The sequence below is a fragment of the Vanacampus margaritifer genome, chromosome 15 (assembly GCF_051991255.1).
Source record: "Vanacampus margaritifer isolate UIUO_Vmar chromosome 15, RoL_Vmar_1.0, whole genome shotgun sequence".
NCBI lineage: Eukaryota > Metazoa > Chordata > Actinopteri > Syngnathiformes > Syngnathidae > Vanacampus > Vanacampus margaritifer.
Genome location: NC_135446.1, coordinates 14330556 through 14347920, shown reverse-complemented (window position 1 = coordinate 14347920; position 17365 = coordinate 14330556). Strand labels below are relative to the sequence as shown.

Below are 17365 nucleotides of genomic sequence, written 5' to 3'. Positions count from 1 at the left end.
TGGTCATGTATGCCTCAGTTGTGAGATTTGGTTTGAATCCCAGCATGGGTGTTTTTAACAAATACTTCCACGTTGCAGAAACAAAACAGTCATGGATGATGTGGGAGAAGCAATCCATACGAGCTCAGATTCGAACTGAGAACGTCAAATCCGAGGCAATCATGCCAACCACTAGTCCTCCACACTGCCCATTTGCAAAACATTTCAATTTCGAAGCTGATGAGATTTAGCTCCATCAAAGTTGAAGAAATAATAAGAAAGAAGAAGTGAAATGGTGTAAAAACTTGAAGGTATCTATTTAAAAAAAAATAAAGAATTTCCACTTGTTCGTTTATCAGCAGCAATTCACAAACAGGAAGTGTGTCTGTGTGTGTGTGTGTGTGTGTGTGTGTGCGTTAAAGGGAAGTCGCTATTCTTGGTGACTCCTTCCTGTTTGGGTGTGGCTTCACAACACTTAGGTGCGTGTGTGACTGCTATCCTTATGTTAGCACATATGAGAATGTCTGCTTGTTTGTGCAATTGTTAGAGGTGTTTTTATTGTGACATTTATATATTGTATATATATATATTATATTATATTATTTATATTATATATGTATATATATATATATATATATATAATATATTCTTGGTGACTCCTTCCTCTTTGGGTGTGGCTTCACAACACTTAGGTGTGTGTGTGACTGCTAACTGTATTTAGCACATATGAGAATGTCTGCTTGTTTGTGCAATTGTTAGAGGTGTTTTTATTGTGTGACATTTATATATATATATATAAGTAGTATATATTATCATGTTAGCCTTTAAATACTAACCTGATTGTGTTTAATAAAAGTGCTTGAAATATGGACATTATTTAGTACAATTTAGATCAACTTCCGTTATACTTTTTATTTTGAAATGTGAAGTCGGACGTCCGTTTGTGTCTTCCTGTCGTTGACTTGACGGTCTGAGGAGGGAGCGGCTCGTGGTCGAGCGACGTTCACACAGAACAGGAGAGAGAGAAGAGCAGCCGACGGCTGGATGACGGTGAGGCTTTCTTTCACTATTTTTCCCTCTCGTTACTTTAACTTTTTTTCTCGTCTGCGTGTCACCGGAGACACGACGCTTCGCGACCACTTGTGACAGACAAGCTGGGCTGGGCTGGGCTCGAGTGGGGTTGCAGGGGTGGATTGGAGGGGGGGGCAGGCCGAGGCGAGCTGGGGCCGGTTTGCGGAAGCGAGTCGCGAAAGATTCACGGAAAGACAGACAGACGGGAATTCAAATTGACAGACAGGATGTCGCCGTGGTTGTGCTTTTATTGACGTGATGGCGGCCTGCCCGTCTGTCCCCCGCTCAGCTCTTTACACTCAGCGGGGCCTGGCGGAGAGCTGGACGGCCAGGCGAGCTCCCGGGGCGGCCGCGGAAATACAGGAACTTCCGTCTTATTCACGACAACTTCTGTCTGTCTGTCTTTTTGTTTACGTCTATGCCCTACTTTATCTCCGTGTTGACTGTCTGTCACACACACATGCACACGTTCTATGAGTACTGACAGACCCCACCTAGTTGAGTGAGTGTGTGTGACATGAGGCGTTCAGGGTCCAGCAACTTGACTGATTCCATGAACATAATGAGGCATTCAAGGACTGTAGGCGGACCAATTTCTTCAGATAAGCAATCACTTTTTTCCCCCCATTGTGGGTTATTTACTGAGTTAATAGTGTGGCCCAAACTACCAGAGACTAAGAGATGTGTGTTTTTAAATATATTTGGCCAATAAAGAACAGCTTGCATGTTAATAAACAACTTTACTCTGGTACACGAACATGGGTACACGAACATGATGAGGCATTCAAGGATTCTTTTAAAGGGGGCATTTTAGTCATATATTTGAGTGTACAGTGTATTTAAGAAAGTGAGGTGTTCAGTGTCCAACTACTACATTGTGATGATTACTTCAGGGACTATAGGAAAAATGTATGTTTTGTCGTTTTCTGGGTTCATGTTTATGTGAAGCGTTCAGTGTCCAACAACCAGTCGCTATGTGGATTTGTATTTCAATTGAAGCTACATTAGCATTAGCATGTGTCAACACTACTAAACCCGTCACAACTTGTTGAATTTGCAATTTTCCATCTTCCTCAACACTACACAATACACATCATCATCATCATCATCTATGCAAGCGTTGTCATCTGCTTACACATACACGCACCCATCACTACAGCAACCCTCACTTAAGCATGGTGTGTGTGTGTATTGTCATGTTGTGTCTTGTTACAGCAAGCACAACACCAGGCATGACTGGTATGCACATGCACACACTCACACTTTAAGGAATACACTCACAGCCACAAACGCACGTACACACTCACTCAGGCATAAGTTTGCTTTTGCATACACGCACGCACGAACATGCTTACACGATGCTATGGCAACGGTTTGATTCCGCATTCGTGACATCATGACCAGCTGTGTGACCATGTGACCTGCTCATTAACATAATTGTGTGTGTGCTTGTGTGTGTAGAGATTAGGTCAAGATGCGTGAATACAAGCTGGTGGTTTTAGGATCTGGTGGCGTTGGCAAGTCTGCTCTGGTAAGAAACTTTTCATTGTATCTTGCACACGCACACACACACACACACACACATGCAGTGTCACACTGATGCCCTACTTCCTTGGATTTGATTTTGTGTGTGTGTAGACGGTCCAGTTTGTTCAGGGAATCTTTGTAGAAAAGTATGACCCCACGATAGAAGATTCCTACAGGAAGGTAAGACTAGTGAATGCATCACCACCATCGCACTACATCAACACCCTCATGCGTTTTTTTCTCGTGTGTGTGTTTATGTGTGCAGCAAGTGGAGGTGGATTGCCAGCAATGTATGCTGGAGATCTTAGACACGGCAGGGACAGTAAGCTTGTTTTATGATTTCACAAATGTGTTGACACTCACCTTGGATACAGGAGGTGACGTGCATGTGTGTGTGTGTGCGTGTGTTTCAGGAGCAGTTCACGGCCATGCGCGACCTCTACATGAAAAACGGTCAAGGCTTCGCTTTGGTTTACTCCATCACGGCCCAGTCGACCTTTAATGACCTTCAGGACCTCCGAGAGCAAATCCTACGCGTCAAGGACACAGATGATGTACATATGCACACACACGTACACACACACACACACACACACACGCACACATTGACAAAGGTCCAGGACCACGACCATAACTTGAGATCTTGTGCTCACGTGTGTGTGTGTGTGTGTATAGGTTCCGATGATCCTGGTGGGCAACAAGTGTGACCTGGAGGTGGAGCGTGTGGTGGCCAAAGAGTCGGGTGTGGGCCTCGCTCGCCAATGGAACTCATGCGCCTTCCTCGAAACGTCCGCTAAGAGCAAGATTAACGTCAACGAGGTGAGTGTGCACGTGCTGCATCACGGAGCTTCGCCATCTTACGTGTGTGTGCGTTGTGTGTACAGATTTTCTATGATCTGGTAAGACAGATCAACAGGAAGAGTCCAGTTCCCGGGAGAACTCGCAAAAAGTCCACTTGTCAGCTCCTCTAATGGCTGCAGGTATGTGTCGGTAACACACACACACTTGTCTTTGTATCATTGTGGGGACATCTCATTGACATGATGCATTTCCTAGCCCCTTACCCTAACCCCAACCATCAAAAATGATTGCCTACCCCCATTCCTTACCCTAACCTCAACCTCAACCACAACCCAATTTAAACCTAAACTCTGAAACCAAGTCTTGACCCTCAAAAAGAGGTCTGAACTTGTGGGCACCACCGAAATGTCCCCACAATTTCAAGTCGGTCCCCACAATGATAGTTAAACCTGGAAAAACATGTGTATGGGCCCCACAATGTAGCAAAGACAAAAGCACACACACACACACTCTGACTTACTGTTTCATGTTTGCAGCTGTGCTCACTTGACCAACATCAACCAAGCAACCAACCAGAGGACATCTTCCGACTAGCCTCGCCCCCAACGACATGACCATCAAGTTGGAAGTCTGTCGCCATGACAACCGCGTCTGTTATCCTTCCTTGTCCTCCTCCTCGGTTGCCTTGGAAACCAAACGTCAAAAGACTGTCATGATGATGATGATGATGATGATGGGCTGCCAATTTCCCATCATGCTCTCTGCTTCTTGCTTTATTTTTCTCTTTTCCTTTTCAATCTTTCAGACCAGAGGCGCAAAGTGATGATGTCACTGCCAACATGGCTGACTGTGTGTGTGTGCGTGCGTGTGTGTACGTGGCTCTGGTTGTACAGCGTTTGTGAAATTTTTGATTGTTTTGCTCATTATGTGAATTGTTTGTTTCCCGGGAGGGGGCGGCGACGCAGCAGCAGCACCAGATTTTGGCATTAGCTCGCCATTTTAACGCATGGCTAACGTCAACCTCAGCTGCTCCGTTAGCAGTTAGCGGTGTATTTTTAGCACCGCTTTTTAATGATAACTGTAAGTGCCAAGGTTGATGAGACACATTAATATTAGCATCTGGCGGGTTAGCTGACGTGTATCATTGGCACATGTGGCACCGTTTGCCATTAGTGCCGTGTTTTTATGTTTTTAGCACTCGGCAATGCCGCATTTGGTGCTGTTAGCGACGTGCTTTTGGCTTACCCTTTTTGACAACACATTACAAAACGTATTTTGCCTGCTCTTCTATGGCGATATTAGCTGTTAGTGGGTTAGCTTGTGTGTAGCATTTCTTCATATGTTGCTATTAGATGCATGTTTTTTTTCCCACCCACTCCCTTTTTAATGACTTACAGTGCCTATTGACAGCAGTTTAATTTTTTTTTATTTTGGCTGCATCTCTTTAGAGATATTAACAGTTAGCTCGTGTGTGGCATTTCTGCATGTGGCGCTGTTAACGGAATGTTTTTTTGTTCTGCCTGTTAATGTCAACTAACAGTTACAACGTTACAGAAACAGTTATTTTGGCCGCACTTTAATTATTGTGGCTGTTAGCAGGTTAGCTCGTGTGTGGCTTTGCGCTGTGAGCTCTTAGCAGTGAGTTTGAGCCCAGATTCGCTGCTGCTGCTGCTTCCACTTCCTGTGGCGGACATGTTGCCTTTGGACAGCAGACTCACACTGGTCCACTACTGTGTGTGCGTGCGTGCGTGCGTGCATGTGAGTCCAGATTGTATTATTGACATGTCATGACATGTTTATGGACATTAAGTATACACAAGACACACACGTGAGAAAGGTTGTGTAAATGATGAGGAGGAGGATGAGATTGTGCGATTGTTGTGCTGCTTTTACTCTCGGCCTTTTGTGTCTTTTGTGTTTGACGCTTAACCTCAGTGTTGATGGAAGAGGAGATTGTTGAAGCCACTAAAAGCCTTTTAAGTCTTGAAATATGTGCATTTGTGTGTTTGCATGTGAGAGTTTTGTGTGTGTGTGGAGCTTGTGTGGCTGTCTTAAGTTAGTGTGTATGATAGTTGTGTGGATGTGTGTTAGTGTAAATGTGTTTTTGTGTATGGAAGTTTGTATGTGGATGTTTTGTTTGTGTGAGTGTATGGATGTCTCTTGTGAAAGTGTGTAAATTTGTCGTCCGTCTGTCTATATATTTGATGGTCGTGTGTCTGTGCATTTGTGTGCGTGAGGTTTTGTGGGGAGGTTGTGTGTGTGGAGGGTTTGTGTAGGTGCGTGTTGGTCATGTAGCATGCTAGCATTTGTCCGTTCGGCCTCCAGGTGGCGCCGTGGTATCAGCATGCTCGCAACAGCCGTCGTGTGGCCACAAGAGGACGCCACCGAGGCTTGTCAACCAGAGCCATATACAGGGAGTGTTTGGCCAACTCGGTTTTCGGCAGGGTAACAAGATGGCGTTCATATGTCATGTGGCCAGCAGTTGACCAATCATGTTGTGATTGGTCACGATGTGATTGGTCAACTGCTGGTCTCATGACAAACGGACGCCATCCTGTTACCCTGCTTGTTGTCAACAAAACAAATGTGACTTGAGGGACAGAGTAGCCCCGCCCTCTAGGATGACCCCCATTGAGTCGGCATGCAATGTAAACTAGGCTAAAGAAAACTTTTATGCACTTTTGTTTAGTTTGTTTCCTACATGCATGTTGATGATGTTGACCAATGGAGCCCACAAAAGTGCTTTTGGTTCTGTTCTGCTTCTGTTGCTTGCGTGCATGTGTGTGCGTTTGTTGGGAGGATGGGGAGGGGGGTTGAAGCCAAATGTAAAGTCAAAATTTCAAAAGCCTTAAATGAATAAAAGTGGTGCCATTTTTTAACAGCAAGGTGACATTGTGGCTTTCCCGTAACATACATAAATATACAAATATAAAGATGTAGTATGCATGATACATATAGCACACATTACATACTATAGTACACATTGAGTGCAAAAGATAGTTGTAGTAAACACAAATGTAAAACGCACTTAAATATAGTACACACTGCAGTGCACTACACAGAGTACAAGACAGTTGCAGCAGTACACACACTTGTGCAACACGTTTTGTAGTTTTTCTGCAAAGCGGATTAAAAACTCGTCTCTTCTTGGAGTCTGTGCGCATGCGCATATCCGTCTGCTGCCATGGAAACGGTGGCGGCGGCGTCTTTTTGCCGAAGGTGAGCCCCTCAACTTGAGGCCGTTGCGACCTTTTGTTCCTTTCATTATTGTTAGCGTTATTGTTGTTTCGTTTCGCTCCTACACGTAAAACAACTTGTGGTTGCCAAGTTGACGGACGAGGACGCCCGCCGACACGTTCTCTTGTCGCCGGAAACGTCATGACGATCAAGGTAAGATAATGATTAGCTTAGCTGTTAGCATGGATAAAATAGCATGCTGCCCAGGTAATTAGCTTGCTGTTAAGAAGAGTGTTTATCAAAGCATTGACTCGTTTTTTAAATTGATACTAGAGAATTGGTAGCTACTTCAACTTGCATCCCTGCCGCGGCTTTTTTTTCTTTCCCGCTGCTGCTGCTTTCTAAACACGGACTCGTAGAAATTACGTCACCAGTCGCGCTATTTTTTTACATTGACTGGCCATTGACCAGTCCATTGCTTGTTTATTGATGACCAGTGAATGACAGTCAGCCAGTCAGTAAATTGTTTGTCTATTTATGCCCTAAAATTTGCAATTGACCAGTCCATTGTTGGTCTGCAGGGATGGTGCTATTTCAGTCCCTCCAGCAGTTCATTTAATATTCACAAATATATTTGTAAATGATTTTCTCAGCCCCACTTTGTATCACTCAAGCCCCCCTTTAGCACCGGGAGAGAAAAATCCTGGAGCAGTCCCTGGTCTGTATGTGCCCTGACAGTACCTGGCGACCATTCCCGTATTTTTAATGTTAATGTGGTTTGTCAGAGTGAATACGAGAGGAGTTATGGACGTTCTCGGAGCGTTTCTCCACAGCGGGGTGTCTCATTGGCTGGATGCTGCACTCACCACAAAGGTAAGCGTGATTGGACAAAACCAATATATGATGCATGCTTGATGACCTTTGACCCTCTTTTCATTTTTGTCCAATCAGCTCGGAGCAGGAAAGACAAACTTGATCATGAGAGGAGATCCAGCCTGCCTCACCCACAGGCTCACAGCGTGGCACCCCGTGCAGGTCCAAATGCTCACCACATGTTATATATAGGCCAACTGATACTAACGATGCTAATTATGCTACGCATCTGCCCTCAGCTTGCAAGAAGGACAAGAACCAGCACTGCAAACGTACAACAGGTCTTCCCGGGACTGATCCACCGGCAGGGCCGAGATCCGAAGAACCGGAACCAGGACCGGGATCAAGATTGGGACGTGAAGATTTATGCACCAAGCAAGCAGAGGCGTTGGCAAGGAATGCCACGGTCGCTCGGTCACCTCTTCTGACAGCACAACAGGTAAGCTGCAGTACACCATGTCAGCATTCGCTAGTGCTACACGCTACATGTTCACTTTTCACATGATCATCTATACCGTCATTTATCCCTTTCCTGATGGGTGTGCTTTATTATTTAAAATAGATGCATTCATTTTTTAGTCATTTATTTGAACGATATAATAAGTGGCTGATTTATTTAGTAAATAATTTACAATTTGATCTATATAGTGAACACATATTTAGGTCAGTAAATAATTGATTAATTAAGAGTAAATATATTATAAACATTATGATTTAAAAAATCATAATGAATTGTTTTATTTATTTATTTATCAAAATAGACAATTTCACATGTAAGATGAGTCTGTATATATAATGGCATAAATTTAAATGAAATTTAAACACTGACTGATTTATTTTACTATTGAAAATTCTCTTGTAAAATGTATTTGAAATTAAGCTGAATTAGTAAATATTCTTTAATTACATCATCATAAATAACACCATTTAAACAAGAATGGGTGAGTCAACCCAAAGATTTTCTTTACAATATGTGATTAGTCGTTACCTGAGACCTGAGCAACTGTGATGTCATTTTCAGTTGACAGCAAGTGGTAAAATGGCCACCCATTAAGATGGACAAAAACGGGTGGATTTTGCTGATTAACTCATATTCCACTTACGCAATTTGAATTAGAATATCTATTACTGGCTCTTCATAGAACATGCCATTGTAAAGAAAATATAAATTTAACTAAAAAAAATGTAATAAAAAAAATCATAATAAATTATTTAGTGATTAAAACAAACAATTTTACAAATACATTTAAGACTGTAATAATAATTAACTGTAAATAATAAAATAATAATAGCGTAAAAAATAACCCAATCATGTTACTATTAAATATTTTTTTATTTTTCAAATTTTGACAATTTTAATTTATTTGTAATCAGAATTAATTACTTATTTTGTTAAATGAATAATGAATCATGCGATTTAAAAATAATAAATAAAATAAAAATGTTGTTTGTTGATATTTTTAATTATAAGTAATACAATGAGAAATGTTTTATTTTCTAATGTAATTTATTATTTCATGATCAAAATAAATGTGTATGTAAAAAAAAAAAGGTTTATATAACTTTTTTTATTTAAGTCATTCACTCCCAGCCATTTTCACAGAAGCAATCCCCTTCACACTGTTTTACTGGATTTAGATTTTGCAAGGCCCACAGATTATTGTTTTCTATTGCTATAAGAACATGGAACCTACCAAAAGAAAGATTAGAGTCTCTTCTTTAATCTCTCCATTTTGTAGCAATTAGCAGTAGAATATAACTATGTATCATAATTATTCACAAATCTATTTAGAATTGTGGTTAAATGAGCTTTTTTTTTTTCAACATGGCCCTGGTTGAGCTCTTTTGCTCTGCTGCCACCTGCTGGCCGTTTAACCCTAACCCCTAATAACTACCATTTCTTCAACTGTTCTTTGCAGTCGAGAGGCTGCATCAAAGCCTTCTGTATGCTCTAGCATAAAAACGAGCAATGAGTTAAAAATGTATTATTGTACAAAGGCATTTGTATTTTTAAACTTTGTTTGTGTCCTAGATTCTACGCCCCTGCAGAAGAGCAACCTCTCCCTTTCAAATGCAGCCCGTTGCCACGGAAACAAAACCACACTTTGCCGCCATGGAAACGCAGAGCCATCCTATCACCATGGAAACGGAGTACCGCCGCAGCTTCCAGGGTCTGTCTCCACCTCGTGGCCCCCGCCTGCGGAAACATCTGGAACGCCGCTCGAGAGTTCCATTCTTCCACACACGCAATGTATGTACACGCACATGCGCACACAATATGCCAGTGTTGTTGCCGATGGTGATGATGTCATTGCTATTGTATAATCAGAGGAGTCAGAAGATGAGGGAGGAGTCTGAGAATATGCCCCACCCACAACATGCTGACTCCACCAATGAGTGGGAAGGCGCCGCCCATCCGCAGGTTCAGCGACGACACAGGTGCGTGCGTGTGTTATGTTCTAATGTAGCTGGTGCGCTATTTTTGTACGTATGTGTTACAGGTGTGTGTGTGTTATAGTCCCTGTGTGTTGCTAATATACGCTATTATATGTGCATCCATGTGTGACAGGAAGCTGACGGAATATGAAGCCAGCTTTCTTTCTCCCCTACGTGGAGGTGTGGATGTAACCCCTCAGGTGAGTTGGGGGTCACATGACTCCAAATCTAAACATCTTAGCTAACCATCGTAACTAACCAGCTTAGCCGTATTTGCTAAGCTAAGCTTGTGTGACTTGATGAGTCAGCGCAAGAACATGAGAAATGGCGTGTGCGGAAAGCAACAAACCACAACAGTCGATTTCGGGGAAGCTGCACAAACGCGCACACACACACACACGCACGCACGCACACACACATGCATGTATTCAATTCAACTAAATTTTATTTATAATGCACTTTAAAAATCAAGCTGTATAAAAGTGCTTTGAACATGAACATAGAACACAAAAGATACATAACGTAACGTAAACAACGGCAGTTTTCTCAACTTTGTCCGTTCACCACTCAAACATGCACTGAAGGATCAGCACGGAGAGGGATTTGTCTCAATTATTCACACAAGTATGTGATCGGCTCTGATAGGCAAAAAAAAGAGAGATTTTCATGTATTCTAATTCTCCACTTGCTCCTCTTTAATCCATTACCTCAGAAATTGACGAAGTTAACAGCAATTTCAATGTTGCCGGTTTGAAATCCTTCATTTTGAGAAAAATGTCTACCAGTACTTTAGTAAGCAGATATTGACCCTAAACATTCAGCAACTGATGAAAGACTATAACACTTTAAAAGCTGAGGATGTTTGACATGTCAACAGGTGATTTTGGCTTCAGCCCCAATAAACTTTGAGGATCCCTTTAAATTTACAATTCATCTCCTGAGGCATCACCTGCCAAAGATGTCAAATTACCACAACGGGAAATTTCATTTAAGAATTTTACATCACAAATGATTTGCCTATTTGGTCTGCCTTGTGACAAAAAAAATGGATTGTTATTGTATCATGTATATCATCTAAAATGCTTTTGGCCATATACAAAAAATAAAACTCCTTTGATGGTTCAGAAGACTTTTTTTTGGGATTTAACGTAATAAGGAGAATCAGGACTTAATACATACTGTACAATAATTTGTACAATACTATTTACAACTCACTCCAAATACTGTAAATGCTGCGTGCATTATACACACAGCTAGTCCTCAACTTACAAACACAACAGACATAAAATTTTGCTCTAAAATTAAGTTTTATTAAATATATCTATATTTTTTAATGACATAAAATTATAGACAGCACATACTGACAATAATATGTTCTATGCAGCCGAATTATTTTATATACAGTATTCTGGTTAATATTGCATTTGTGGAATACAAATATGAGTGAAGCAGCAAAATCCAGCACTTTTTAATCAATATCAGAAGGCGGCTATTTTGCCACTTTCTGTCGAGTGAAAATGACATCACAGTTGCTCAGGTCTCAGGTAACAACCAATCACAGCCCAGCTTCAAAAAAACAGGTGAGCTGTGATTGGTCGTTGCCTGAGCCCTGATGTGATGTCATCTTCCGTGGACAGCAAGTGGCAAAATGGCCGCCCCCTTAGATGCTTCGTCAGAATGTCATGTTTAGACTAGTGAGGTCACATATAATATATTATTGTAAAGAAATGTTTAAGGTTGACCTGCCCTTTAACTTCAGTTCTGCTTGTGAATTGTTGAATGTGTGTTTGCGGTTATATTTTTTAGATAAATCTCACACAATTTCAAGGTACGGCTGAATGATGGATGGATGAATATTCCAATCCTCAGGTGTACCTGATAAAAAGTCCTCCTCTGCCAAAGCCGCCTCAACAGAAAGTGACATATGTTGACTTCCTGTTGCTGTGCGGCTTGCAAATGTGCATCGGGGTCATGGAGGTCACGCTTGGTTTTTACCAGAACTCTTTTTGAGCCTTCAAAGCGCTGACTCACTTCTCAGAACCGCTTCTTCTTCTTCATTTGGGTCACATCCGTCACACGCTGGCAGGGACACACACACTTGCACACACACACACTGGTTGTGTGTATACCTTTGACAGGTGTGTTTTGTGTGTGTGTGTGTGTGTGTGTGTACAGGCGGCACTGTTGAGGCAGAAGGCCTCGTGGTACCGCCAGCGGGGGTGGGGGACCAACTTCTCCAGTCAGCACCTGAGCCAGCTCAGGTCCCAGCACAACTACCTGTGGGAGCCCAGCAGTGACGGCAGCAGCGACACTCCCAGCCCCCGCCCCGCCCCGGACCCCTGCATTCCCACCTCAGACTCCCACAGTCCTCCCTTCGTGGAGGCTCTGGACCTCGCCAGGTGAGCCCATGACCTTAAGCACGACGTGACCTCGTCATCCCACTTGTGTCACCTCTCCGCAGCTGCTCCACTTCTTCCTCTGGACCGGCAAGCCCCGCCCACAGCCGGTCACTGGCTCCGCCCACAGGTTGCAAGACGGCCTGGGTGGCAAAAGAATACGAGGATGAGGGTGATGAACGCGTGGGACGCTCGCCCACTCCTGAGATGGACAGTAGGCCACTTCGTAGGACGCATCTTGATGTCACCACACCTGTCTATGGTACACACATACACAAACACGCACGCCTGTCACAGGTGCAACATACGGAAGCTAAACAAGCAGAATCGCTTGCGTTGTCTGACGCGTGTGTTTCCAACAGGGGGCGCCATCCTGGTGGGCAGATCCAATTCAGAAGAAGCTTTTCAGGTAATCAATTTGATCACTTGAAACTGATTGGCAAATTGACAAATTGATAACCCAGTCTGTGCATGTGCAGAGGCTTGCGCATACTCCTAAAGAGGCGCCGCCTTGTAGCTCCGCCCACGTCCGCTGGCCCGGCTCAGTTTTGCAGTGCCGACCAATCGTGACCAAGCGGAGCTCGGCCCCGCCCCTAATACACGTCATCCGAGGACGGCTGAGGCACGCGGAATTCCAACACAACGGTAAGTCCAGTCAGTCAATCAATCGATCATTTGTCATGATGATGGCACACGTGTGTGTGTGTGCATGTGGACAGGTGAGCTGGGCCTCAGGTTCCGGTCGCATCCAGGTTCTACAAGCTACTTCTGTTCTGACGAAGGTGACTCATCTTTCTCTTGTTTTTCTTGGCAGATTCTGTTGCTATCCACTGTCTTGTGGCCATTTTACAAACTAGAAATTAGAAGAATAGAAATTTTGCGATTAATTTCATGCAATTTATTTTATATGTCTTTTATTTATTTATTTTTATTGTCTTTCTTTAAAATTACCCATGATTATTTGTTGGGGGAAATTATAATTAAATGCATTAACGTTAAGTTAACTCACATTGTGTCACAACAACAACATAATTCTGCCGTTCTAGCCTAATGCTAACACATAATGGCTAATGCCATTAACAGGCTCACAAAATTAGCACCGGTTGCGCATTGTCCATTTAATTGCGACAAAAACTGTTTACAGTCCTTGCGTTCGATTTTGGGATTTTTAGTGGCACTATCCACGTCTAGTATATAAATATTGCCACCGTTGTGATTAAGGAATGTGCGAATGATTTTGTTTTGGTACTAACTGTGGCATCCGGTCCTTTTTCGACTAGATGAGCGTCTGTCGGTCATGTCGAGCCACTCCTTGGCGTCATGCTCGGCGGCGGCGGCCGTGCTAGAGCGAGCGCAGAGGAGGCGACGGGAATTCTGGGGGGGGAACTGAGCCGTCGCCACGGAAAGCAACCTCAGATGTGCTTTGACTTGGACTCGTTAAATTAACCTCTTATTCGTATTCGTTCTGCTTTCATTTTTTTGTTTTTAAATCTTTCATTCTTTTTATTTCACTCTCAAAAAGTTTTTTTTTTTTTTATTCTTTTGCTGGACACTTTCATTCTTAGCCTTTCTTTAATTCTTGTTTTTTTTACACTTTAATTCTATTTTATACTTTTATTGCTATTCATTCTTTAATTTTCATTATTTGTACTTTAATTCTTATTCTTTCATTTCTATTTTTCTTTTACTCTTATCCAGGCTTGCGTTCTAATTATTTACTCTTTCACTTATATTTTTATTATTACTTTTAATTACACAAATTCTCAATTCTTTGTACTTCTCTCTTTTTTAATTTTATTTAATTACTCTAATTCTCAATTCTAATTCTCATGATTTAATTCTCATTGCTTACACTTTCAATCCTATTGTTTCCTTTTCACTAATTGTTTTTGGGACACGAATGCGAGCAGGTGAGTAGAAAGTCCACCGGATGACATCACTTCCTGTTAGCCCTCATCAGCAAATACTGCCTTTTTCTGGCCAGCTCGTGACGTCACTTCCTGTCGTGTGACGAAATCAAAGTCCCACGGAAGGTACGTTGATTGATTGTTTTACGATTTGTTTGTCGTCCGTGACGTCACATTTGAGAAGATGATGATGATGGCGATAATGATCATCATCATTATCATCACGCTGCATTTATGTCATGTAATTATGGGCTTCATTAATTGACAGTGACGCGTGTCAAACATGCCAGGTAAACATTTATATTACCTCCGCCACACATTAACTCACTCTTACATACAAAACACACATACTACAAATGAGGAATTGATGTCACTAGTCCAGATTAATAACAAACATTATTTGTTGTCACACTTTTTTGACTGACACTTCATTTCCTCCAGGTGACAGTAAACACATTGACCTTGTGTGTGTGTGTGTGTGTGTGTGTGTGTGTTGGGGTTTTTTGCTTGTCCTATTTTCTTGTGGGGGGGCGGAGGCTTTGTGTGTATAAAATGCAACGTGTGCGCTCGGGTCACATCATCAGCGCATTTGCCCCTCACCTCGTCAACTCTTCATTTTTTTCATCATCATCATCATGAAAGCCGTCGGCACCACCGCGTTCGTCTCCCTCCGCCATCTTGGCGCCGGCGTGCTGACGCTTCTCCTGATTGGCTGCGTCCACCAGGGGGAGGCGGGGCCCGTCCATCCGACGCGCAGCAGTGTTTTGAGGAATCGAGACACATTCCTGGCTGCAAAGGAAGTCTCGCTGCACGTAAGTTACCTGACATAGGAACGTGTTGTTATTATTGTTACGTTGTGAATGTGTTAATGCGACGTTTTCAGCGACATGTTTAAGTGTAATTATTGTGACAAATATGCTATTATTGCAAAATGTGAGCATAACGTAGATTTGTTTTTAATGTGACATCTTAATGTGTTATTGGGATATAAACATGCTAATGCGACGTGAACATGCTAATGTGACGTGTACTATTAACTCACTGTCATAAATTCATTAAAAAAAAAAAGATTATTAAAAATTAGGGGCAAGAGGTGATACAATTTTTTTAAATTGTAATTGATCCCATGACTTCAGTAGTTAACTCACGATTAATCACAAATTGTATATTTGTTCTAAATTTACAATAAAAGAATATCTAGGTTTTCATACTCTTGTAAACAAAAGTGGAAACATGTTAAACTAATAGAAATAGTTCAAATTAATTTTTGACGTTTATAGCCGTCAACGGCAGTGAATGAATTAGAAAAAACAAAGAAAGACCATATTATTAAAAATTCGGGGCGTCGGGCGATTAAGGTTTTAATTGTAATTAATCGCATGACTAAAGTAGATAACTCGCGATTGATTACAAATTTCATATCTGTTCTAAATGTACAATAAAAAATTCTAGGTTTTCATACTCTGGTTAACAAAAGTGGGGAAAAAATGTTAAACTAATAGAAATAGTTCAAATGAATTTTTGACCTTTATAGCCGTCAATGGCAATGAATGAGTTAATGTGTTTATGACATTCCTGATGAGCATTTTATTAATATGACGTGTTACCGTGTTTATGTATATTCTTAATGTGTCCTTCTTCAGGCTCAGAGGTCTGAGACGGAGGACGAGTCCAACATCAGACTGAACGTCGAGGCCAATGCGAGAGTAAGCGCCAAATTCAAACTCCTCAACTCCTCAAGGTGTCTTACCTGATTTGACCTTTCCTGAACTTCTCCTACCTTCCCTTCCCGAAAGGACCACATAACCATCTGCTGCCTGCACGCCAACATCCTGGACTTCTACCTGAACAACATCTTCAATCACGTTGACAACCAGCATCCCAAAATGCACCAGCTGCACAGCGACCTCAGCAAAGCCAGCGACGACCTCCAGAGGCGCGGATGTGTGAGTGGCGTCTTTCTGTCCGCTTGTCCTTGTGTCCACGCATCTTTGTCTCTTTGTTGACTGGTTTTGAATCGTACATGCTTAGTGCTAAGTTGGTCATTTTCAAGGGTAATGTTGTCAGATGATTTTTGGAATGATTTTGTGGTGTGAGGTCTACTGTTGGAAAATTGTGTTTTTGACCTTTTGTCCCTCCAGAATGTGACACACTACCAAGACCACCAGCACGCCGTGCAGTTCCGCAACAAGCTGGCCATGGTAAACTTAACATCACAAAAAACACCACAAACATTTTTCAAATTTGATTTTTCTGAATTTTCCCAAAACATTTTTTCCCGAATTAAAATAAATGAATAAAAATTCCTAAATTATTTTTTATTATTTTTTACCAAACTTCCCCCCCCAAAAATAAAAATAATGATAATAAATTCATATAAAAAGGGTGCCTGTCAGCATTTCTAGGGGACATATTCGGCAAAATGGACACAGGGAAATGAAAATAGAACAATTAACTCATCTATTTATTATTTTTAATTATCAAGCCTTTCTCCATTCAGATTGTGATGTCACAGTGGAGCTGATTTACACAGTCATGCCCCCTCACCTGCCAATGACGTGGCAGCTGGGCTAAAACATGCAATTTCACAGCGGCTTGAAATACTAAGAAATCTACTTTGTTTTTTTTGTGTGTGTTTGTGTGTTTTTAAAGAATGTAAAGACAATGAAAAAGAAACGGTTGCTGATTAGTAACTTAAAATTTGTATTTGGGTCTTTTGTAGATGGACAGTGGGCGCGCCCTGAACAAGGCGCTTAGCGAGGTTGACATTCTCTTCACGTATCTGCACGAAACGTGCTAGAGCGCCACCCACTGACGTGCACGAACAACAACATCAACTTTATTTATTGGCTTATTTAATCTTTGACTTACTATTTATTTGTCTGTTATCATGGAGACGTGTGTTACAGTATTGAGACTCAAATAAACTTTGCTTCTTTCAACAACAACAACAAAAAGACTACTGTCTTGTTTTGGCCAATCGGGAAGGCTGGCAGTGTTAGGGTACTTTTTTAAAGGGCCGTTACGCCTTTTTGTGTTGAGTTGCGTCTGTGTGTGCACTTTTTTTTTTTTACCATGTGTTTATGTCTGTGTGCATTAAAGGGCCAGAACACCCACTAATATCCATTGTAGTGGGTGTGTGAGAAATTAGATCTTTCCTCTTTGTGTCAGATCACATGACTAGATGATGTCACACAG

The 17365-nt window shown here is 41.9% G+C and overlaps 3 protein-coding genes across 5 annotated transcripts; all 3 read left to right on the top strand.

The window, feature by feature from the left end:
* Positions 1–653: 653 nt before the first annotated feature.
* On the top strand, positions 654–5367 carry LOC144034483 (ras-related protein Rap-1b-like). Of its 2 annotated transcripts, XM_077543260.1 has the most exons (9): positions 654–671; positions 909–1029; positions 2512–2581; positions 2689–2757; positions 2843–2899; positions 2991–3131; positions 3253–3396; positions 3462–3557; positions 3915–5367. In XM_077543260.1, exons 3-8 carry the CDS (start codon positions 2525–2527, stop codon positions 3546–3548), a joined length of 555 nt encoding a protein of 184 aa, XP_077399386.1. In that variant the 5' UTR covers positions 654–671; positions 909–1029; positions 2512–2524; the 3' UTR covers positions 3549–3557; positions 3915–5367. The 2 variants fall into 2 exon arrangements, with proteins under 2 accessions (XP_077399386.1, XP_077399387.1); XM_077543261.1 differs by lacking the exon at positions 654–671 and having other exon boundaries at positions 891–1029.
* Positions 5368–6501: 1134 nt separating this feature from the next.
* mdm1 (Mdm1 nuclear protein) lies at positions 6502–14956 on the top strand. Of its 2 annotated transcripts, XM_077543259.1 has the most exons (15): positions 6502–6768; positions 7341–7428; positions 7507–7590; positions 7668–7867; positions 9461–9679; positions 9758–9867; positions 9998–10064; positions 12040–12263; positions 12326–12522; positions 12623–12669; positions 12740–12905; positions 12980–13042; positions 13541–14170; positions 14245–14293; positions 14810–14956. In XM_077543259.1, the coding sequence occupies exons 1-13, from the start codon at positions 6757–6759 to the stop codon at positions 13648–13650; spliced, it is 1587 nt and encodes a 528-aa protein (XP_077399385.1). In that variant the 5' UTR covers positions 6502–6756; the 3' UTR covers positions 13651–14170; positions 14245–14293; positions 14810–14956. The 2 variants fall into 2 exon arrangements, with proteins under 2 accessions (XP_077399385.1, XP_077399384.1); XM_077543258.1 differs by having other exon boundaries at positions 13541–14293.
* Positions 14300–17124, top strand: il22 (interleukin 22). The gene is made up of 5 exons (XM_077543262.1): positions 14300–14979; positions 15811–15873; positions 15964–16113; positions 16309–16368; positions 16890–17124. The coding sequence occupies exons 1-5, from the start codon at positions 14803–14805 to the stop codon at positions 16965–16967; spliced, it is 528 nt and encodes a 175-aa protein (XP_077399388.1). The 5' UTR covers positions 14300–14802; the 3' UTR covers positions 16968–17124.
* The last annotated feature ends 241 nt before the right edge of the window (positions 17125–17365 follow it).

Excerpts from the sequence above, each read along its gene's own strand:
- LOC144034483 (XM_077543260.1), top strand. The coding sequence starts at position 2,525 with ATGCGTGAATACAAGCTGGTGGTTTTAGGATCTGGTGGCGTTGGCAAG. Across the intron at positions 2,582-2,688 it reads GCGTTGGCAAGTCTGCTCTG|ACGGTCCAGTTTGTTCAGGG; the intron begins GTAAGAAACTTT and ends GTGTGTGTGTAG. Across the intron at positions 3,132-3,252 it reads GCGTCAAGGACACAGATGAT|GTTCCGATGATCCTGGTGGG; the intron begins GTACATATGCAC and ends GTGTGTGTATAG.
- mdm1 (XM_077543259.1), top strand. Across the intron at positions 12,906-12,979 it reads CGCGGAATTCCAACACAACG|GTGAGCTGGGCCTCAGGTTC; the intron begins GTAAGTCCAGTC and ends GCATGTGGACAG. Across the intron at positions 13,043-13,540 it reads CTACTTCTGTTCTGACGAAG|ATGAGCGTCTGTCGGTCATG; the intron begins GTGACTCATCTT and ends TTTTTCGACTAG.
- il22 (XM_077543262.1), top strand. The coding sequence starts at position 14,803 with ATGAAAGCCGTCGGCACCACCGCGTTCGTCTCCCTCCGCCATCTTGGC. Across the intron at positions 14,980-15,810 it reads CAAAGGAAGTCTCGCTGCAC|GCTCAGAGGTCTGAGACGGA; the intron begins GTAAGTTACCTG and ends GTCCTTCTTCAG. Across the intron at positions 15,874-15,963 it reads ACGTCGAGGCCAATGCGAGA|GACCACATAACCATCTGCTG; the intron begins GTAAGCGCCAAA and ends CCTTCCCGAAAG.